The 25,549-nt window shown below is 32.2% G+C and overlaps 1 protein-coding gene across 1 annotated transcript in view; it reads left to right on the top strand.

Moving 5' to 3' along the window:
• LOC145293997 (dynein axonemal heavy chain 10-like) overlaps positions 1–25,549 on the top strand; it is a 345,710-nt gene that overhangs the window by 81,788 nt on the left and 238,373 nt on the right. Inside the window, exons 22-28 of the mRNA XM_080140914.1 lie at positions 3,379–3,557; positions 6,654–6,865; positions 12,381–12,537; positions 15,531–15,764; positions 18,117–18,239; positions 20,167–20,400; positions 24,438–24,664. Coding sequence (XP_079997040.1) covers positions 3,379–3,557; positions 6,654–6,865; positions 12,381–12,537; positions 15,531–15,764; positions 18,117–18,239; positions 20,167–20,400; positions 24,438–24,664 — 1,366 coding nt within the window. The remainder of the gene's footprint in view (positions 1–3,378; positions 3,558–6,653; positions 6,866–12,380; positions 12,538–15,530; positions 15,765–18,116; positions 18,240–20,166; positions 20,401–24,437; positions 24,665–25,549) is intronic.

Raw genomic sequence — 25,549 nt, 5'->3', positions numbered from 1 at the left:
ACGGGTTCGAGCCTGCCTTCCTATAACCACTTTTTTTTTTGCTCAACACACACATCCAAACATCCGAGCAACGCCGGGCTGAAATGCTAGTATATATATATATTTGTTTGTTTAAAAAATTTTGCCTACCAAACTACTATGTCAGTTTTTGGTCTTCAGACATGAAACTTCATATATAGGGTATTCGAACCCATGCGAAAATTTACATTTGGGTTTCCTTGATATTTTCTGAACATATGATAGAAATTCTTCTATTTGCAATTTTCAAGGTCTTCAAATTCATGCAAATTAGTATTCTTTTTTATTTTGCAAGTTGTTTTCTCTTACGAGAAGAGTTTATTTTGTGAAATTCCATGCATTAAGTAAAAAGTCCTTTTATATTTCTTGTTTGAACATTTGATGAACTAATAAATATTGTAAATTTTATTTTTCAGCATTTCAATTTGTCTCATATATATATATATATATATATATATATATATATATATATATTACTAGCAAAAATACCCGTCGTTGACTGGGTTCAAAAACAGCCTACAGAAAATGGACTCTGATTTATGAAAGTATGATAGGTTATGAAAAGGAAGGGTTGTAAAGAGCTTCGAATTTGGGGGTATCAAAACCAAAGCAAAATATGATGAAAATAAAAATAAAATAGATAAACCCCATAATTTATTATACCATACCTGTTCACTCTGAAACACTTATCACAATATTCTGTGGATCTATATTAAAAAAACCTTGTTAAACTTTGTGACATATTTCCATTCTATGGAGGTCAGATGCGAACGAACACCCCATAATTTTTATTATACCATATTTCTTCAAACAGAAACATAATTATCAAAGTATACTTACGCAGATAGATATGAAAAGTCTTTATTAAAGTTTGTGCCTATTTTCATTCTATGGAGGCCAGGCGCCAACGCAGACCACACAATTTTATTATACCATCCCTATTTAAGTTAAAACATACTTATCAAAGTATTATTATGTACATCTATATCAAACACACTTGTAAACGTTTGTTTTTAATTTTTAAATTTTTTATTTCCATACTTAGCAGACCCCACAATTTTAATGAATCATCATTATGCCAGATCAAACATACCCATTCCTGTGTCTCGATACATCTTCTATCATTATATGTGATCAGTTTTTTAAAATAGTCAACCATATAGGAGCCTATTCGTGACCAGACACACAAACAGACGTTCAGCTTTATATATATATATATATATATATATATATATATATATATATATATATATATTATTAATTAATATTTTTATTCATAGACAAGCTAGTTTTGTCTTTATTAAGACTCGTCAGTGTGGCTATATATAGCTGATCTGTAGACCACTCAATTTGAGCTTCAAATTATGGTGAACATTGACAGTTTAAATCCGACGTCTTAGTCGTTGTGTCCTCCAAGATATGTGCAAAAATAAGAAGAAAATATACCATATACTACATTACATTATATTAAGCTTTTAAAAGTGTTCACTTTTAAGGGAACGAGCTTTGCATTATAGCTTGATAGAAACTTTCATTTTTTTTCGTCCGTTTAAACCCTCCCCTTCCATTCTCTAAGGAAAAAATCCCAAGAATACATTAGCAAATAACTCGGTAAGTACCAAAATTAAGCAAGTTCTTAAATTACAATGCATGATAAAATAACTATTATACATAATTATTTTTAATTGATATTTATGTATCCACAGATAAGCTTGTTTGGTTTTCACTATGACTCATCAGCGGGTCTCTCTCTCTCTCTCTATATATATATATATATATATATATATATATATATATATATATATAATTATTTTTCTACTATAATAATTAAATAATTAAAATTAAATAAATTAACCCGAAACCTCATATCTCAGTCATGATTGACTAATTTAAATCTTAATCCTTATTCGTTGTACCCACAAAGACATGTGCAAAAATGAGAAGGAAATATACCATATGTATCGTTACACTACATAAGCTTAAGGGAAAAAAACTTTGTATTGTATCTTGATAGAAACTTTCGTTCTTTTTATCAGTGTTCGTTCTTTAAGAGAGCAGACATAATTATTTTTAATCAATATCTACACATATCCACAGACAAATTTGGATACTCGTTTGAAATAACAACAAAAATCAAAAGCCTTAAAATTAAATTTCATTAATAAAAAAAAAGCAAAAAAATTGTTATCTATTTCATTCTCATGTCAGCAATTAGTAACATACTAGCAGGGGGACCCAACGTTGCCCGGAATTGAATGATGATCAACAAATGTTTCACACTCTCATATTTTTATTGTTATCGAAATCAGTGAAATTGTCCATTTTTTTTTTAATCAAATCGATTGCTTGCTTGTTCTAATTGGGGACCCATCGCAGTGCACTGAGATGAAGCTTCATATGCCTCCCCGCAGTGACTTAGTCCACAATACATAGTGGTCTACATTACAATGCAGAGAACCTACTGTTGATTTTATAAAATTATTTTTTTTATATATAATAACTTGAATTAAACTTTAAAATGCAAAAGTCAATTATCATGCTTCAATTGTGCTTTAAACAGAAACATTCATTTCGAACGTTCCCCTGTCATATCAAAGAACCTACTGTTGATTTTATATGTCGGGCTTTTCGGCTTGTAGTATCATGAAACTTCTCAAATTACACTTGTGATGTTAGGCTGTGTAAGGTGTTAACTTTGGTCCAAATCGCATGTTCCTTGCTTCATCGGATTATTTTGATTATTGATAAGCGATACTAATCGAGCACATTCTGATAGAAAACTTATCTAAGAACAGTGCCAGGAATATAAAGTATCTTCATGTGAAATTCTATAAGAATCTTATATAAGAAGTATAAGCCATTTTCGAGTCCACAGAGAACAAACTCACACACGCGCGCGCGCACACACACACACACACACACACACACACACACACACACACACACACACACACAGTTCCGTTCATATAATAGTAGAGATAACTACATTATTACATGAAACATTTACTTTCATGATCAGACGATCTGCCATTACTGCCTGATTTCATGCAATTATCTCCCCTGACTATCATAAGAACTATTCCGTTTATTGTTCAAGTATAACTTGCAATTTACTTCGAAAACTATTTTCATTAATAATTAATTTTCTTTTTTATGATTGTTCATAATATTCGGATATGTTACTAATTTCGACACGGAAATTAAATAGATAACGTTAATTTTAATTGAAATTCAATATTTTTATTTTCGATTTTTATTCTTATTCCAAACAAGCGCCCACATTTGTTTCATCTCCATTAAGACTCATCAGTATGGCTATTTGAAATTTTGTGACTTAAAATAATTTTTTTTTTAATGCAGGTATGGAATTGATGAAGGATTATCTATTAGAGATGAATCAGTTTGAAGCTGAAAGACAAAATTTGGCAAATGCAGAGAAACTCTTTGATCTTCCCATCACCATGCATTCAGACTTAATCCAGATTCAAAAGGAAATGAACAGCTTGGATCTACTCTTTAAACTTTACACCAGACAAAAGGTAAAGGTCATTAATATCTGGATAACAAAAATAACCGAAAACAGACCTAGCACTATCAACCAAGCTCCAATCTCTGTCCCATCGCCACAGTGTTGAATTCCTGTGCATGTTTTATAAGTACTTTAATGAAATGTGCTCTGATGAACTCGCAACACTTGTTCTCCCTCGACGTACATACTCACAAGCAACCCAACAAGCAGCAAAATTACACTCCTTCATTGTTGAGGTTTCTAGATGCCGGAAAGCTTTATACTTAATTGTTTCTTCCTTTGCGCTGCTAAATTTTAGAGCTCCCTTCCTGTTTCCTGCTTCCCTGACTGTACTGACATGCAGAAGTTTGAATGTAATGTGAACAGACATCTCGTTACTTAACTCTTTTGTTAGGCATGATTCAAAATAGTAGCGATCAGATGGCAATCTACATTATTTGAGGGTGAAAAAGAGTTAAAAAAAAAAGAAAAAAAAGACGCTGTATGTTGTATTTGCTTCAATACAATTTAAATTTTTTAGCAAATTTTTGTCCTTTGCCTCAATAGCAATGTTTTTTATGGCCATTCATTGTTTTCTCACAGCGTAGATTCCATGAAAAAAACTTTTTTCTTAAAACTGCACGCCTGTGGAACTCTGTTCCATTTTCCTGCTTTCCAACTGACTACAATATGGTTGTCTTCAAGTCCAACATGAACAAATTCTTCATAAGCCACCCCCTTAAATAATCCAATTTACCAAATTTCCACTACTAACGATTACTACGACATGTTTCCTTGACCACTGTACATTTATTAACCCTTATCCTCTAGTGGCTTTCGGGCAAAAAACAAAAAAGAAAAACAAATGAAACAAAACAATCTATCTTCTACTCTTCTTCTTGGTTGTCCATCGTTATCCAATGATGCTGATCTTGTTCTTGTGACTCTGCTGATGTTTAAATAGTCCAATCTTGGATCCACAGGTACAGTCACAGATCGGGCATGTGAAGGAGGTGATGGGTGTAGCAAGGATGGCCTGGCAAGCATGCCTCTTTGCATGCTTCATTGTATGGTCTTGTATTTGCTGCTCCTGAATACAGTCTACTCCTTATGAACAGAGGGAACGCCAAAGATCCTGGCTGGAAGCATATCCCTCTAAAGAAGAGGGGTCTATTTGACACCTCTTCAGGGATCTCCTGATGTGGTCTTTTGAAACGCTTCCTCTGCCCACTGGTACTGCGTCAGTCTTGGAGTAATTGACCATAAAGTATTCTACGTGGTAGTCTGGGGCTGGGCATTCAAATAATGTTGTCACAATCGAGGGTGGTAGCGAGGATAAGCGCCCTCTCCCTAAAAAATACCCTCATAGCCTCTGAAAACCCAATCCAGCTCCCAGCCTTCTTGTGCAGCTTAGCTACTAAGCCTGGCAAAACTGTTTCTACTAACTAGGAAAAAAGACAAAGGCGGTCCACTGGCGCCTTAAAACCAGCCACTTTGAGCAGTTGGGGGCTCATCAACTTTGGATGGTCTCTCAACTATATGCAGTATATAATATACACAACTCAAACATATGCTTAAGTGGTGTCTTTTAGGATTATGTTTAGGAATTTTTGAGATGGAGGTGGATAATTTGGATTACTATTCTCATCTAGGAGAGAAGAAAGGGAGCCTTGCATTTACTTTCACTTGTAACCCTTGCTTCCCTTATCTTGTCCTTTGGTCCTCACATTCCATGAGCAATATTTCTGACAAAGAGGGAAAAATTGCTGTTTTCTGGGTCAGAATCTATCTACCTAATACTTATTGCTGACTAGTTTTTTGACCTTTAAGTAGTATATTTATTTTAGCTCCTTACATCAAGTGGCTTCTTACCTTGTCTGGGGCGATTTCCATTTCCCAAAAAAAAATCTTAGATGATATTTTCACATGTCAACCGATATAACCTCTGATTTTCTTCAGGAAGGTATAAGTGCTAAGTAATAATCAGTTTTTAAGTGACAGTCTTCTAAAGGTTGAAGGTTCAATCCTCAGTGCAGGCAATATTGAAAATACAATCATGAATTCATTAAGACTTCTTGGCTGACGAAAAGAAAGCAAGAAACCTTTTATGGATTGAATAAAAGGTTCTGTTTAACATTCCGTATAGATCCCCAAGTTTGATAAGATATTAAGAAGGTCAGAGTTTAAATTGTCTGAAACTATGTGAGAATAACATCAAAGATGAAAACTGTCTTCCGAATACGTATTATTTGGATTCTTCAGACTACTGTTCTCATCTTAAGTGCTATTTTCACGTTTCGGTCGATGTAATCTTTGACCTTCTTCATGTGTATATATTATTTAATTGAAATTCATTATTAAGATGAGTATTATTTATCAATTTATTTATTGCGGACTATTATCCTCGTCTTTCTTAGTTGTTGTTTCACGACATTTCGGCCAACTATTCCTCTGACCTTTGTCAGGTGGTAACCGCGACGGGATATGAACTCCGAATCTTTAACTGTATCCTCAGCAATTACTGCCACCCATAGTTGTCTTCTCATCATGGTTTTGGCCAAGTAAGCCTCTGGCCAGGATTGAAACTGCTATCTTCACACAATTTTCACCTTAAACTGTAGAGATTCAACGTCTCTATCCACTGCGCCACGAGCTTTCATGTGTATCTTGTCGAACTCTAGAATTTTTCTATTGAACTCGGGAATCTTTCTATCGAATTTGGGAATTAAACAGAATCCTTTATTTAATTCCCAAGGGTAGCATGCTCTTGTTCCATAAGCCATGACCTAGTAGAAGTCACACCTAAGTAATTTGCAATTGTATTTTGAGTGTTGTCCATAATGATGATTGAACCTTCAACCTCCAGAAGAGTGTAACTTACAACTGAATTTTACCAAGTACTTTATCCACTACATCATGGGTCTTTGCAGCAAGGTATGCTTGAACAAGGTCGGAGGTTACATCAATTGAAACATTGTGAAAATGACACTCAAGATGAGAACAGTAGTCCAAAGAAAGTAAAAGATATGCATGATCAATACACATCTAAAAAATTCAGAAACAAATCTTCTGAACAATAATACAAAATTTCTCAGGTTGCTTTAAAGTTGCTTTTCCCATTTTTCAGATTGCTTGTGAGGAATGGTCTGATACACTATGGGTCAATCTTAACGTACAAGTTCTCCAAGAGGGAATTGAAAACTTGCTAAAGGATTTGAGAAAACTCCCGAAAGAGACGAGGAATTTACCCGTTGGCAAATCTGTTGAGGAAAAAATGAAAGAATTCCGTGATTCTTTGCCGCTATTTGTTGATTTGAAAAATGAAGCTTTACGAGAAAGGTAAATCACAATTCTTCAAGCATTTTAGGCGTTTTTTATCTTACCTTCAATTGGGTGAATATTTATTGTATATATTATTAAATACTAGCAGGATGACCTGATGTTGCTCAGGATTTAATAAAGGTCACTATTAGTGATGGGACGACTCCAATGTTTTTTTCCTCGATTCTGATACAGTTACTGATTTCGATTCTTATTCTTTTAAAAATTGTAGTTTAAAACAAAAAAAATAATTATCACTTTGTCATTAGTATCAGTAATGAAAAATTAAGCTTCAAACAAAAAAAAAAAACAATTAAAAGAATCGCTTTTGGCAACGGAAAGTACACATTTTTTTCCGATTCTGATATGCTAAAAAGTTTGGATTTTTCTGATTCTAATTAATCATTCCAACACTAATCACTCTCCGTTTTTACTATGCTTATAAATCCAGCTAGGAGCATTTTGGATTGGGACAAAAATTTAAATTGTCCCAGTCTAGAAGGATTTCTTTCTTCATGAACTTAGAACAAAAAAGATGAATTGTAATATCAGAAATCAAAAGATCAGGTGGAATTATTTGAACAGTTTATCACACTGACATTATATTCAGTTTTAAAACGAGTAATTTAATTATTTTAACAGTTTATCACACTGACATTATATTCAGTTTTAAAACGAGTAATTTAATTATTTTAACAGTTTATCACACTGACATTATATTCAGTTTTAAAACGAGTAATTTAATTATTTTAACAGCTTATCACACTGACATTATATTCAGTTTTAAAACGAGTAATTTAATTATTTTAACAGCTTATCACACTGACATTATATTCAGTTTTAAAACGAGTAATTTAATTATTTTAACAGCTTATCACACTGACATTATATTCAGTTTTAAAACGAGTAATTTAATTATTTTAACAGTTTATCACACTGACATTATATTCAGTTTTAAAACGAGTAATTTAATTATTTTAACAGTTTATCACACTGACATTATATTCAGTTTTAAAACGAGTAATTTAATTATTTTAACAGTTTATCACACTGACATTATATTCAGTTTTAAAACGAGTAATTTAATTATTTTAACAGTTTATCACACTGACATTATATTCAGTTTTAAAACGAGTAATTTAATTATTTTAACAGTTTATCACACTGACATTATATTCAGTTTTAAAACGAGTAATTTAATTATTTTAACAGTTTATCACACTGACATTATATTCAGTTTTAAAACGAGTAATTTAATTATTTTAACAGTTTATCACACTGACATTATATTCAGTTTTAAAACGAGTAATTTAATTATTTTAACAGTTTATCACACTGACATTATATTCAGTTTTAAAACGAGTAATTTAATTATTTTAACAGTTTATCACACTGACATTATATTCAGTTTTAAAACGAGTAATTTAATTATTTTAACAGTTTATCACACTGACATTATATTCAGTTTTAAAACGAGTAATTTAATTATTTTAACAGTTTATCACACTGACATTATATTCAGTTTTAAAACGAGTAATTTAATTATTTTAACAGTTTATCACACTGACATTATATTCAGTTTTAAAACGAGTAATTTAATTATTTTAACAGTTTATCACACTGACATTATATTCAGTTTTAAAACGAGTAATTTAATTATTTTAACAGTTTATCACACTGACATTATATTCAGTTTTAAAACGAGTAATTTAATTATTTTAACAGTTTATCACACTGACATTATATTCAGTTTTAAAACGAGTAATTTAATTATTTTAACAGTTTATCACACTGACATTATATTCAGTTTTAAAACGAGTAATTTAATTATTTTAACAGTTTATCACACTGACATTATATTCAGTTTTAAAACGAGTAATTTAATTATTTTAACAGTTTATCACACTGACATTATATTCAGTTTTAAAACGAGTAATTTAATTATTTTAACAGTTTATCACACTGACATTATATTCAGTTTTAAAACGAGTAATTTAATTATTTTAACAGTTTATCACACTGACATTATATTCAGTTTTAAAACGAGTAATTTAATTATTTTAACAGTTTATCACACTGACATTATATTCAGTTTTAAAACGAGTAATTTAATTATTTTAACAGTTTATCACACTGACATTATATTCAGTTTTAAAACGAGTAATTTAATTATTTTAACAGTTTATCACACTGACATTATATTCAGTTTTAAAACGAGTAATTTAATTATTTTAACAGTTTATCACACTGACATTATATTCAGTTTTAAAACGAGTAATTTAATTATTTTAACAGTTTATCACACTGATATTATATTCAGTTTTAAAACGAGTAATTTAATTATTTTAACAGTTTATCACACTGACATTATATTCAGTTTTAAAACGAGTAATTTAATTATTTTAACAGTTTATCACACTGACATTATATTCAGTTTTAAAACGAGTAATTTAATTATTTTAACAGTTTATCACACTGACATTATATTCAGTTTTAAAACGAGTAATTTAATTATTTTAACAGTTTATCACACTGACATTATATTCAGTTTTAAAACGAGTAATTTAATTATTTTAACAGTTTATCACACTGACATTATATTCAGTTTTAAAACGAGTAATTTAATGATTTTAACAGTTTATCACACTGACATTATATTCAGTTTTAAAACGAGTAATTTAATTATTTTAACAGTTTATCACACTGACATTATATTCAGTTTTAAAACGAGTAATTTAATTATTTTAACAGTTTATCACACTGACATTACATTCAGTTTTAAAACGAGTAATTTAATTATTTTAACAGTTTATCACACTGACATTATATTCAGTTTTAAAACGAGTAATTTAATTATTTTAACAGTTTATCACACTGACATTACATTCAGTTTTAAAACGAGTAATTTAATTATTTTAACAGTTTATCACACTGACATTATATTCAGTTTTAAAACGAGTAATTTAATTATTTTAACAGTTTATCACACTGATATTATATTCAGTTTTAAAACGAGTAATTTAATTATTTTAACAGTTTATCACACTGACATTATATTCAGTTTTAAAACGAGTAATTTAATTATTTTAACAGTTTATCACACTGACATTATATTCAGTTTTAAAACGAGTAATTTAATTATTTTAACAGTTTATCACACTGACATTACATTCAGTTTTAAAACGAGTAATTTAATTATTTTAACAGTTTATCACACTGACATTATATTCAGTTTTAAAACGAGTAATTTAATTATTTTAACAGTTTATCACACTGACATTACATTCAGTTTTAAAACGAGTAATTTAATTATTTTAACAGTTTATCACACTGACATTACATTCAGTTTTAAAACGAGTAATTTAATTATTTTAACAGTTTATCACACTGACATTATATTCAGTTTTAAAACGAGTAATTTAATTATTTTAACAGTTTATCACACTGACATTATATTCAGTTTTAAAACGAGTAATTTAATTATTTTAACAGTTTATCACACTGACATTATATTCAGTTTTAAAACGAGTAATTTAATTATTTTAACAGTTTATCACACTGACATTATATTCAGTTTTAAAACGAGTAATTTAATTATTTTAACAGTTTATCACACTGACATTATATTCAGTTTTAAAACGAGTAATTTAATTATTTTAACAGCTTATCACACTGACATTATATTCAGTTTTAAAACGAGTAATTTAATGATTTTAACAGTTTATCACACTGGCATTATATTCAGTTTTAAAACGAGTAATTTAATTATTTTAACAGTTTATCACACTGACATTATATTCAGTTTTAAAACGAGTAATTTAATTATTTTAACAGTTTATCACACTGACATTATATTCAGTTTTAAAACGAGTAATTTAATTATTTTAACAGTTTATCACACTGACATTATATTCAGTTTTAAAACGAGTAATTTAATTATTTTAACAGTTTATCACACTGACATTATATTCAGTTTTAAAACGAGTAATTTAATTATTTTAACAGCTTATCACACTGACATTATATTCAGTTTTAAAACGAGTAATTTAATGATTTTAACAGTTTATCACACTGGCATTATATTCAGTTTTAAAACGAGTAATTTAATTATTTTAACAGTTTATCACACTGACATTATATTCAGTTTTAAAACGAGTAATTTAATTATTTTAACAGTTTATCACACTGACATTATATTCAGTTTTAAAACGAGTAATTTAATTATTTTAACAGTTTATCACACTGACATTACATTCAGTTTTAAAACGAGTAATTTAATAAATAAAAAGCTACTATCAACCCTTATGTCTAGGCGTATTTCTTTCTGGACTTGGGGGTAAGGTCTTTTTTGGCCTGTGTTGGTTCCACCATCTTGCATGGCAGTAAGACATTTGGTAATGACTGATTTGCAACGGTTCCGGCATAGTGACCGTGCCATGGTCAGGTGGCGGCATAACAGCAAACTTAAATCTCTTTGTCAGTGCTCTATCAAGTTTGGAATGGATGGGATTTTGGATGCCTCTCGGACGGTTTGGCCACCCCTCTACAGCAACTCAATAACATGCATGAATTCCCAAGGCACAAGGGTGAGTGGAAGACCAAAGTAAGTCAATTGTTGGCAACATGACTGATATATCAACCCTTTCGATCGGAGCACATGGAGAGCACACTCTCAGTACCTTTAATACTAATACATAACAACAACAAAGACGCCGATGCTGCTGCTGATGATGATGATGATGCCGATGATCATGGTGATGATGCCGATGCTGCTGCTGCTGATGATGATGACGCCGATGCCGATGATGATGATTGCAATATTTTTAGCATAATCGTACTGGGTATGATCACAAAGATTTAGACGACTATATGTATAGCCAGGAGTGATAAGAATAAACCAATCATGTATCAGAATCGCTGTATAAAATATCCTGAACCTCTTTTAAAATTTTCGGTCATAGATTTTCATCTTCACACGAGAGGAGGGCCCTGATTAGATTAATACCGCCATTTTTTTTTTTTAACCGGAATTATTTACAATTCAGAGTTTCTCTAACTAGATTGATACTGCGGTATTTTTGGTTGGGGACAACTATTTTTAATGTTCGCAACTGGATAATTTTCTTTCCTTTATGATAGAGTTATTTTCTGCCATCCTTTTTTGGATCATTTTTCTCTTACAAGAATTGCTTTCCACTCAAGAATGATGATGATGATGATGATGATGAAATAGAAGATGATGATGATTATGATGGTGAAAGGAGGAGGAGGAGGAGGAGGAGGAGGAGGAAATAGAAAAAAGAAGCAAAACTTACCTTCTTTTGGGGCAGGCAATTAAAAAAGTGAAATGAAAGAGGTTACGTCCCTTTGTAACTAAAAAAATGTCTGATTTTCATGAATCACTATTTGTAAATATTTTGTTTTCTTAATTTTCTTTGTTTCAATGTTTGTGCTTATAACTGAAATCTTGTCATTTCATTTTACTGATTATTTTTTCTTTTCTGTGTGTGTTTGTTTGCTTCCTGTGTTAAAGACATTGGAAAGAGCTGATGCAAAACACTGGAACCGTCTTTGATATGGATCCGGAAACATTTACACTGGCAAAGATCTTTGCTATGGAGTTGCATCGCTTCCAAGATTGTATCCAACAAATTGTAACCAGTGCGAGTAAAGAAATGGCAATTGAAAAGGTAAATCATTACATATTACCGTTACATATTACCATTACATATTACCGTTACATATTACTGTTACAATTATATATTACCGTTACATATAACCACTACATATTACCATTACATATTACTGTTACAATTACATATTACCATTACATATTACCATTACAATTACTGTTACAATTACATATTACCGTTACATATTACCATTACAATTACATATTACCATTACATATTACTGTTACAATTACATATTACCGTTACATATTACCATTACATATTACCATTACATATTATTGTTACAATTACATATTACCGTTACATATTACCATTACAATTATATATTACCGTTACATATTACCATTACATATTACCATTACATATTATTATTACAATTACATATTTCCATTACATATTACTGTTACAATTACATATTACCGTTACATATTACCATTACAATTATATATTACCGTTACATATTACCGTTACATATTACCATTACATATTACCATTACATATTACTGTTACAATTATATATTACCGTTACATATTACCATTACATATTACTGTCACAATTACATATTACCATTACATATTATTGTTACATATTTCTGTTACATATTTCTGTTACATATTTCTGTTACATATTACCATTACAGGTTACTGTTGCATCTTACTGTTACATATTACCATTAAATATTACTGTCACATATTACCACTAACAGAATACCCATTTCAGAGTGGGTACAGAATTTTGAGCTACACATTTTCATATTTAGAAATATATATGGTAGGAAATTGTATCTCACTTATTTTTATTTTTTGGTGGGAATAGGGTACAGAACGATTCTAGGATACACCCCTTAAATGGTAAAATTTACAAATAAAAATGTGTTCACGTTACTCATTGGGTTGCCTAGAATATATATTCTATAATTCATAATAATTAGTCCATTAGTATTGGAGTGAATTCAATGCAAAGAAAAATATATAAACGTATAAGTATGCGTAACTTTATATATAGAGAAATTAGATATTTTCATTTGGTAAGTTTGGGATGCATATAACCCGTTCCTGCCACTGACCCTAGAACTGGCACGTCCTCCCTTTCCTTATAATACTAACACCACATCGCCGCCAGCAGTCCCGTTGACCTTTGCTTGCACCCCAGCTACTATTTAAATAAATCTTACCATAATTCCCTACAAAGCCTCACACACACATTCTTGGTGATGTGTAGACGACTACACAAAAAGTAAAAAACCGTGGACACTTCGAGAAGAAAAAATGTTTGGACCATGCATCCATACCTTCGATGTATATACAAAAAAGATAATACAGAAAATTGAAAAATAAAAAAGGGTATTACTAAACAGAAGCCTTCTGTTGTTTTTAATAATGTTTGTCTGAATATATATATATATAATTTAAAGGTCAGTTTTCTGCGTGTGTGTCTGACGAAAAATGGTGAACATACACAAACATGACAGGAATAAATAGACACCCTTATGGTCATTAATAATTAATAATGCTCTCAGAGGTGGCTGATCGACTTAGGCGAAATGATATTGATTATTTTCTGTCTTTGATGAATTTAACAATTACTTGTTTATAAATGGCAAGTGGAATCATGAGAGTTGATGCCGATTAATCCACGATATGACTCCTTTGAAACTCTGCCAATTCTAATGCTTCTTTGGCCCAATACCATACTTAAAATGCCAATTAGTAGAAAAATCGATGTTTCAAACTCATTGTTAATATTTTAATATTATTGTGACTTTAGGGACCAGCAATAAATAAGACAACACGGTGGTATATGTAAAAGAATGTGTATTTACAATAGTCGAGAATTCTATGTTACAGAAAGATTGATACAATTAAATAACAAAGATTCAATCAAATAATAAAATACAGTTAAATAGCAGAAATACAATCAAATAACAAACATTCAAATAACAAAGATATAATTTAATACAATTAAATGACAAATATATAGTTTACTATAATTAAATGACAAAAATGCGATTAAATAACAGATACAATTAAATGATAAAGATAGAATTAAATAACAAAGAAACAATCAAATAGTTATATAATATATATAATTTAATCCAATTAAATGACAAAAATACAATAAAATGACAAAAATACAATAAAATGACAAAATACAATCAAATAACAACGATACAATTAAATAACAAATATATAATTTAATAGAATTAAATGACAAAGATACTATTAAATGTAAAGATACAGTTAAATAAGAAAGATACAATCAAATAATAAAGATATAATTTAATACAGTTAAATGAGGAAAATACGATTAAATGACAGATACAATTAAACAACAAAAATGCAATTAAATAACGAATATACAGTTAAATGACAAAGATACAATTAAATGACAAAGATACAATTAAATGACAAAGATACAATTAAATGACAAAGATACAATTAAATGACAAAGGTACAATTAAATGACAAAGATACAATTAAATGACAAAGATACAATTAAATAACAAAGATATAATTGAATGCAATTAAATGGCAAAGATACAATTAAATAATATGACAAAGATCCAATTAAATAATAAAAATACTATTAAATCACAAAGATAAAATTAAATAACAAAAATACAATAAAATAACAAAAATGCAATTAAATAAGAAAGATACAATTAAATAAGAAAGATAAAATTAAATTACAACGATATATCAAATATATAATTAAATATCAAAGATATTATTAAATCTCAAAGATATTATTAAATCTCAAAGATATAATTAAATATCAACGATATAATTAAATATCAAATATATAACTAAATATCAAATATGTAATTATATAACAAAAATACAACGTTGTGACTATAACAACCAAGATGAGGAAGTCAGTCCGACAATCTCAATAAAGGGTTGATGTGCCATAAAAAAATCACACTTCTAATCCTTCATAAGGTGTCATTCTAAAGAGTTTAACTTTTATTTTTTTATTTTTCGATTAGGGTGTCAAAGAAATTGACGAAATGTGGAACAAAATCCAGTTTGTTGTCGTGGCATACATGAAAGGTACTTCAAACCGAGGCTACGTTCTTGGCAGTGTGGATGAGATTCTTCAAGCCCTTGATGACACATCCATGAGTCTGCAAAGTATGTCAGCATCTCGTTTCATTGGACCATTTTTGATGACAGTACAGAACTGGGAAAAAAGCCTTTCGCTGATTTCTGAAGTGATGGACGTAAGTTTTTTTTTTCTTTTAATATTTTACTTGATTGGATTTCATTTTCTTATTTAATTATATATACAGCGGTTGGACAAAACAATAGAAACACCCTGGAACAGTGTTTTTTTGATGGCAGCCCCCCCCCAGTCCACCGTCACCTTATGGAATCCAACCAGGCTCTCTGCGAACAGTTTTTGTTGAAACAGGATTATCCAGACGATTAAGCTCTGCTATATGCTTGTGTGCCGTGGTTTTGTGCTCTTTTCTTTAAAATCCTTAGGAATTTATCATCTCTCTCAGACACCTTCGTCTTTCTTTCAGAATTTTGTCGATACGGCTACCGTCTCAGCCTCTTTCATTACAATAACACCTGTCGTCCAGACACCAACAATCTTCCCTCTTTGGATATCTGATAGATCTGTCATTTTAATTTTTCTTACTAATAATGCAGTGTCTGAAATGAAAAAAAAAATGAATTTTAATTAAAGACAACAATTACCATAAATGAAAAAAGAAAATGAAACGAAAAAAATTGATACAAAATTCATAAGTAGTTTCCATTATTTTGTTCAACCTTTGTGTGTGTGTATAATATATATATATATATATATATATATATATATTTCAACCTCGGGGATTTTTGCTTAAATCATTACAAGTTGTTTCAATCGACAGGACAATAAAATTATCCTGCCGATCTCGGTAGACAATCTAAGCCAAAATCTCTGTCTGTCTGTCTGTCTGTCTGTCTCTCTCTCTCTCTCTCTCTCTCTCTCTCTGGTGCTGCCAGATCAGGCCGTCTAAAGATATTGGCTTCCTGAGACGAAATGCACCTAACATTGATGCTTTTTGTTTTTCTACTTCCTTTTGCAAAACTTAATTATGTTCTGCGAAACCAAAAACAAAAACAACAACCCACCTTTTCCCCCTTTTCCTTCTTCCCATTTCCCCTCTCTCTTCCTTTCTCCCCCACTTCCTGACTAGTTTCCTAACTTAAAATGTACCAAACATTAATACTGTTACCCTTTTCCCTCTCCCATTGCAAAACTCATGTTCTGCAGGGCAGGGAACAAAAAACGATAAAATCTACTATAAAACAACCAAACCAAACACTAAACATGCGATTGAATATACAAAGAGCTTGAAGACAAAAATAACTGGATGCAACATGAATACTTTTTCCAAAATAACTGGATTCGGCATTAGATAACCCAAAAAGGGTTGATATGCTGTAAAACAAAACAACTCAACCCCCCCTTCTCTCTCTCTCTCTCTCTTTCTCTCTCTCTCTCTCTCTCTCTCTCTCTCTATATATATATATATATATATATATATATATATATATATATATATATATATATATATATATATTTAAATGAGAGAGGTCGCCAACAATTGGTATGTATTTTTTAACATTATTTTATTATTCCGTATTTTAATTTTTCATTAAAAAAAAGAGTATTATATTTAAATCATCGAAATAGTTTTTAACGCGTTTCAGACGTTCTGTGAAGCGTCCTCTTCATATAGTATTCAAAATGTAAAATATTTAGAATATATTTAAGATGTATTTAAAATATATAAGAGCATTTTTCGCAGTCCATTTTGGTGACATGTTTCTATAAGCGGTGGAAATATCTGTAAATGGTTCTAAAGGTCTTCAGTGGTGTGTTCCACCCCTACTCTTTCTTGCATAAGCAATATGCATTCATGACCTGAAATTTTCATCTCTCTGTTGCAGATATTAATTGTTTGAGACTCTACGAAAGCAACCTCCTATCATGGACGCGTGTCAGAAACAGAGATGCGTCATTAAATTTCTGGCAAAAGTGCATTGAGAATGGTGGTGACTATGTAGAAAAATAAATTCTGGAGCATAAAAGGTCGCTTATTTCAATTGTACCACCATGATTTTTGTAGTTCTCTAACTTTTTGAGTTAAAAAAACATAGGAAGCTTTACTTTTGGAACGACCCTTGTGCGCGTGCACGTGTGTAAATATAGATGTGTGTGTATATATATATATATATATATATATATATATATATATATATATATATATATATATATATGGGAGTTTTACTTGTATTTGAAAGATGAATGTTCATAAATCTTAAGTCGTTTTGAATTGTTTATGGTAGAACTATGTACCAGTATACGTATGTTCTATGTAAAGGAAGGAGGGTGGTGGGATGAGGAAACCATTACGCATCAAATGAAAGAGATGAGAGATTATATAGTCCGCAATATATGAAAATAGAAACCAGGAAACAAACATTGTTATTTTAGAATGAAAAATAATACTTATCTTGAAAAGAACGTTCTGATGGTAATTTAAATTTTGATTCTTCGCTGCTTTATTTTCCAGCTATGGCTGATTGTCCAACGCAAGTGGATGTACCTGGAAGGAATTTTCATTGGAGGCGACATTCGTTCTCAATTGCCAGAAGAAGCTCAAAAATTTGACCAAATAGACAAAACATTCAAAAAGGTAAAAAAAAAAACAAAAACAAAAAAAAAAAACATTTGAAATGTGAAAAAAAACAAAAATTTCTTTCAATTTCAACTCTAGCAAATCTATCCTTTCTTCCCCTGTTCACCGACTAGATCAAACTCCATTCTAAAGGTAATATCTTATGTGTTTGGTTTGGACATTTTTAACCAGGGTTGTGGAATAAAAAAATATAAGATCCGATTCTAATTCCTAGGATTCCAAAATATCCAACTCTGTCTCCTTATTTTAAATTAAAACTTATACAATCTCGCTCAAGTACTTCCTAATAATTATTTAATTTCTTAAATGGGAGTTTGTGTCCATATAATGCTCCTTACACAAACGATTAAAATACTCCAAAGAAATTGAAATTTTAGGAATATTTATTAATTGATTTCTCATACCTTTTATTAAAATTTCATGAAAATCAGAATCTGAATTTTTACGAAGGGTTCCACCTATTCTTTGCCACTTTTACTCCTCCTCCTCCTTCTCCTCCTCATCATCGTCAGCGTCATCATTGTCAGCGTCATCTTTGTTGTCATACTCATCATCGTCATCATCATCATACTCATTGTCATCGTAATACTCATCATCGTCGTCATCATCATCATCATCATCATCATACTCATTGTTGGTGTCATCTTCATTATAATATTCATCATCATCGTCGTCATTGTCATCATCATTACCACCATTGTCATGCTCATTGTCAACGTCATCTTCATCATTATCGTTGTAATCGGTTCAACGCCCATTTTACAGGATAGCATGCATTGGATGGTTTTTAGAAATTGATTCCGACCTAACCAATCTCCGACCAGGTCTTTATTTATCCCTCTTTTCCTCAAGCCCATTTTTATCACTTTCTCAAATGTTTATCTTTGCTTTTTCCTGTGAACTGAACCTGTTACTTCAACTGCTCTACATCTACTAACTCAAGAACCTTCGTTCATATATCCAACAATGTCCATGCCATTAAAGTCTGCTGTTCTACACACATCTAGCGAAATTGTTCAGATTTAATCTTCCTCATTAGAACTAAGCCTGTCTTTAAGACTTACATTACACACCCATCATATCATTTTCATATAATTTCTCTCCATGCAACACATGTCCTCAACCCTCTCTTGCCAGATCTTACTTTCAACGTGATCATACCATCGAATCTCCTCTTGTATACATCTCCCTACAGATTTAATCTTTCTCTGTGGTCATCAGGTGTAAGCCTGTCTTTAAGACTCACATCACACATTCATTGTATCATTCTTATATAATTTCTCGTCATGCAACGCATGTCCTCAAACCTCACCGAGACATGTGAATGTGAGTGTTCTATTTTTTTCTAAACACTTCACTTCTTGTAAAAAAAAAAACGAAAAATACTTGAGATGAGATTGAAACCAAAACCTAAAAATGTTGAGTCAAGTACAATAACCATTAGACCAGCTTGACACGGCCTTTAAAAGGTGGTTTCAAACCATAGTTGTTCTTAACATAAGTAATCTGTAATGTGAATCATTCACGCATGCACATACGTGAAACAGCAAACGGATCAAAATCTGATGAATCCCATGTACCAATTGAAAAATTGGTACAAGTCATTCATCAGATTCATCGGATTCACGCCTTAGCATCCCTTTTTTCTGCATTAAAACGGATTAACAAGTTTTCCACATGTCTGAATATCTTATCTACCAAATTTCAAGTCTGTAGATATAAAAAATTCGTTGAGTATATAGGTTGAGAAGTGTCCACACACACACACACACACACACATTCTCACTTTTATAGATATATAGATGTACAGATACCTAACATTATATAGAGATAAATGCACGTTGGTCTTTATTATAGATTGGAGGATTTCTGTTTTATGATTCTTCTTTAATTCATCTTAAATGTTTTGGTTTGTGTTTTACAGATAATGACTGAAACGCATAAAAATCCGATCATCAAACAAGCGTGCCACGCACCAAATCGACTTCAAGATTTGGAGTTGCTCAGCCTCGGATTGGAAAAATGTCAGAAATCCTTGAATGACTACCTGGATTCCAAGAGAAATGCCTTTCCTCGATTTTTTTTCATTTCAGATGATGAGTTGCTTAGTATTCTCGGCAGCAGTGAACCAACTTGTGTCCAGGAACACATCATTAAGGTCATCTGTTTCAAAATCTATTTTTACACACTTTGAATAGGGAATAGAGAAAAATTTTATTTTATAGACTTTAAAAGGGAATAGAGAAACATTTTATTTTATAGACTTTAAAAGGAAATAGAGAAAAAATCTATTTTATAGACTTTAAAAGGGAATAGAGAAAACATTATTTCGTAGACTTTAAAAGGAAATAGAGAAAAAATCTATTTTATAGACTTCAAAAGGAAATAGAAAAAAAATTATTTCGTAGACTTTAAAAGGGAATAAGATAAAAACTTATTGAACGAATCAAACTTTTGATTTCAGTTAAAATTATATACACTAAAACAAGGGTCGACAAGCCATGGCCTGCGGGCCAAATCTGGACTGCGCAGGCATTTTTAGTGGTCCGCAAGCCTGATTATCAATGATTATTTTTAACATGAGTACGAGGCTGACATGGCGACAAGTCTTTCACATTCAACAAAAGACCTGCTTTTATCTTCCCCTGATCCAACCAACAGAATGTAAATATCATGACCGCAAAAAACACGATCAAAACCCAAGCACCTCCATTTCTGCATAAAAAATAAAAAAATAAACATAAAACAAAAACTTAAGGTATTTTTTTACTTTTAAGTATTTTGACGTTCCTTGAAGAAAACTAATTTTGTTGGGTGTTTTTAATTTTAGATTTTATTTTTATTTTCATTATGGTTTTAAATATTTAAGTTGACAGGGTTCTGCACATGTAATCTTCCTTAATTTTTCATTAATGAACTTCGTCTGACCCGTGATCCATCATTATAATACAATCTGGTCCGCGGAGTCGAAAGATTTGCTGATTCTAGTTGCCTGGCAGGGTGACCCGACGTTGTCCGGGATTGAATAATGTTGATACACACTCCCATATTTTTATTGTCATCAAAATCAATGAAATCGCCCATTTGTTAATCAAATCGATTAATTGCCTGCTTCTATTAGGAACCCATCGCGATGCACCTGGAGGAAGCTTTGCATGCCTCTCACAGCGACTTGGTTAACAATACATTGTAGTCTACATTGCACTGTAGAAAACCTACTGTTGATTTTATAAAATTATTTTTTATATATAATGGATTGGATTAAAGTTTAAAATGCAAAAAGTCAAGTATCACTGTAAAATTGTGCTCTAAAAAGAAACATTCATTTCGAACGCGCCCTTGTTATATCAAAGAACTTACTGTTGATTTTATATGTTGGTCCTTTCGGCTTGTCTGGTAATAAAACTTTTCAAATGCAGTTGTGATGTTAGGCTGTGTAAGATGTTAACTTTGGTGATAATCGCTTGTTCCTTCTTTCATCGGATTATTTAACTTATCGATTATTGATACTTAGCTTTTGTGTCATAATGTCTTTGATATGTAAGAACACTGCCAGGCATATAAAGTACCTACATGTGAAATTTCATAAAAAATCGACTGAGCCGTTTTCAAGTCCATAGGGAACGAACTCACAAATACACAGACACACAAAATTCCTTTTATATAATAGTAGAGATAGAGATAGCGATATATGTGTGTATGTGTATGTGTATAATATATATAACTCAACATAACTGATGTAGCGTTCAGGGTGTATTGAAGACAACAAAATCGCGTTGAGCATCTGATTCGTGAAAGCAGGCGGCAATTCGAAGGTCAGCTGACGAGAGATTCTGGGAGAAATCCTAAAAGGTCTTATGCTCATGTGCAGCGAGATCACAAACTCAACAACCAAATCGTGACCGTGAAAAGCCCTCATGAAGAAGCAGTTGATCAGTCGGACCAGCAAGCGGCGCTTTTTGCCAATGCATTCGAACAGATATTCAAGGAAGACGTTGGCCGAAAGTCACCAGATCTGGACTTGGTAGTCCAATCAATGCCACCTGTTGTTTGCTGCCCTGACGAGATTGAGAAATTACTGTTGGCCTTAGATATGAACAAAGGTTATGAACCAGATAACATCCATCCGATGATTTCCTGTGCTGTTGCATCCGAACTAGCCGTCCGTTTTTCAAGACTATTCAACACAAAGTTAGCTACAGAGGTTGTTCCTGATGGTTGGAGAGTGGCTACGATATGCCCAATCTTTAAAAAAGTCAGCAAAGACGGTCCATTCAACTATAGACCGGTGAGCCTCACCTCTATAACCTACAAAATCATGGAGACGCTGTTAAATCAGGCAATAATGACTCAACTCGCATCAACTTCAGTCATTTCACCCCCCCCCCTCCAGTATGGTTTTATGCTAAAACGCTCTTGTGTTATGAATTTCTTGGTGATGGAAGACTAGGTGACGAGGATAATGGACAAGGGTAACACAGTAGACATAGTCTTTTTAGACTTTGCCAAGGCATTTGACTCTATCAATCATCGTCTTCTCGTGCAAAAAACTCTTTGTGTATGGTCTAAACGAATCCGTAATACACTGGATTTGAGTGTTTTTGGCGGGCTGTACCTACCGAGTCCAGGTGAATGACAGCCTGTCTCCAGAGGTGGGCGTGTGTGTATATATATAGAGAGAGAAAGAGAGAGAGAATAAATGACAAAAATTTATATTCCAAAATTTATGATGTTGACCATCTTATAATTTATTCTTTTAAATCAGTCGATTTATACAATTCAATTTAAATCGACTGATTTAAAGGAATAAATAAGATGGTCAACATCATGAATTTTGGAAGATAAATTTTTGTCATTTATTCTATACATTGCTCTGTAATGACATTGAGCTTTTTATATAAGAATTTATATATAATAAAAAAAATATATTTCTACAAATATATATATATTTCTACAAGTATATATATATATTCCCCAAGGATCGGTGTTTGGACCAATCCTTTTTCTACTATTCATCAACTGGATGCCATTGGTGATAATATGCTGCTGTTTGCTGATGACGTCAAGCTGGTAGCTTGCAACAAGCAGATTGGTCTGCTTCAGTCGAGTCTTCAGCGTGCGTGGAAGTAGTCAACCGCATGGGATCTCAACTTCAACGTTAGCAAATGTTGCCACATTGCAGTTGGCAATCCATTGGAGTCGTCACTTACTTTCAGTGCTGCAGAAAACTCTCTGGTAGAAGTTGAGAAGACCAGAGACCTTCGGGTGCTGGTCGATTACGCTTTCAAGCCTTCGAGTCACTGCATTCAGGCTGCTAACAAGTACCCTTTTTCTTATCAAGTGCTCCTTTGTCAACCTCACTTCAAAGGTCTTCCTCCGTATGTACGTATTGCTCGTCCGACCAGTATTGGAGTATGACACCCAGGCATTGTCTCCATACCTGGTTCGTAACATTCAACATTTGAAACGAGTCCAGAGGCTAGCGATCCGGTCGGTGCAAGGTTTTCGTGACCTTTCTTACAAGATCCAGTGGCAGCGACTGAACCTTTTTCGCTGGTGTGCAGAAGACTGAGGGGCGATCTAATTGTAGCATATAACCTTATTTATGGCAATTACGACCTTTCTTGGAATCTTCTCTTCACCCTGGCGCCCGAATGTGGACTGAGAGAGAATACAACCCGAAGCTGTTTCATTGATTTCAACTAAACTGACGAAAAGCTGTATTTTCCATTCGCATATCGGCTACCTGGAATAAACTGCCGCTTGAGGTTGCCACCGCACCAACAACGGATCAGTTCAAGACAAAGTTGAACAGGTGCTGGTCAACTGTATTTCTGACTATCTAAATTCATAGTGCGCCTCCCTACTTCCTTCTTTGTTCGTTTTCCCTTTTTTTTTTTACTCGCTCTCTCTCTCTCTCTCTCTCTCTCTCTCTCTCTTCCCGCATCCTTCTTAACGGCAACGAAATATGTAACCTATGCTGAATAAATTGAATTGAATTGAATATATAAATAAACAGAGAGAGCGAGAGAGAGAGAGAGAGAGAGAGAGAGTGCATAAATAAGATTACCAAACAGAATTCCTGGTCATAATATAGATTTGTTGTGTAAAACAAAAGCTTCTGTTTCTGTGTTGTTAGGCTGAGACTTATTGATGTAAGTTCATAAATTAATTGATATATGTTCCAATTTGCAGATGTACGACAATATTGCCTCTCTCCGCTTTGAAACGGGCCCTAACAACGAGGTTTTGGCCACTGCTATGGTGTCCAGTGAAGGGGAGATGATGAAGTTTCGCCAGTCCATCCCAGCTGAAGGTCGGGTTGAAGACTGGATGACCTGTGTACTGGACGAAATGAGGAAAACCAACAGACTCATCACCAAAGAAGCCATTTTTTATTACTGTGCAAATAACAAATCCAGGTGAGACAAGTCACAAACTTTCTTTTTTATACTAGGAGTAATGGCCAAAAGCCACTCAAGGATAAGGATTAATGAGATTGTCAATTGGATGATGAATAATACTATGAGAGGAATGAACAAAACTTGATTACTTATGAGAACGGTTTATGATTAATATTTGTTGCCATCGGATTTGAAGACGATCATGTTGTAATCTGCAGGGAAGCAGCCTTGTGGTATTATGTCCCACAGATGAGAAATTCTTGCAAAGATGCTCTGTTTGTGGAAGGTTTTTAGTTCTCTCCCACTGCAAGAACTTAGACACCAGGGACGAAAAGTGGAATTGAGAAGTCAGCGCCCCCCCCTGAACAGGGGCACTCTGAACTGCAAAGAAGTGCCATTAGCATTCACCGGTAAGGGCACCTAAGACGCTCAGCAATAAACTAACCTCTTTTCAAAGAGAGAAGGCGAAGCCTCGGAGGGTGGACCTCCCAGAACTGCACAGAACTACCATCACACTGCAAAATCAACAGGGACCAGATCATTACAGGGATGCTCTAATGTCTGTTGATTTTGGAGACTGAGGATAAAAATCCTATTTCGTCTGATGCTAGACACATATGTATAGTACTTTTGTTGTAACCTTGCAGGCCCTTAATTATCAAGGCAAGCACAGTGATATAGTTAACAAAAAAATGAATTAACAAAAGTATACTATAGAAGCACACGTCATGGTTCTGAGTGCCATAACTGCCATGAAAGGATTGTTAAATTTATTAATGACTCCATCTGTAGAATTTTCTTTTTGGCGGGGGGGGGGGGAAGAGGGATATATATATATATATATATATATATATATATATATATATATATATATTGATGGAAAAATCAGGTATAAAATAAAAT

The sequence above is a fragment of the Euprymna scolopes genome, chromosome 2 (genome assembly GCF_053919585.1).
Source record: "Euprymna scolopes isolate OS-2025 chromosome 2, ASM5391958v1, whole genome shotgun sequence".
In the NCBI taxonomy this organism is placed as follows: Eukaryota; Metazoa; Mollusca; class Cephalopoda; order Sepiida; family Sepiolidae; genus Euprymna; species Euprymna scolopes.
The sequence above is the reverse complement of the archived record's forward strand: the minus strand, read 5'-3'. Positions and strand labels throughout refer to the sequence as shown.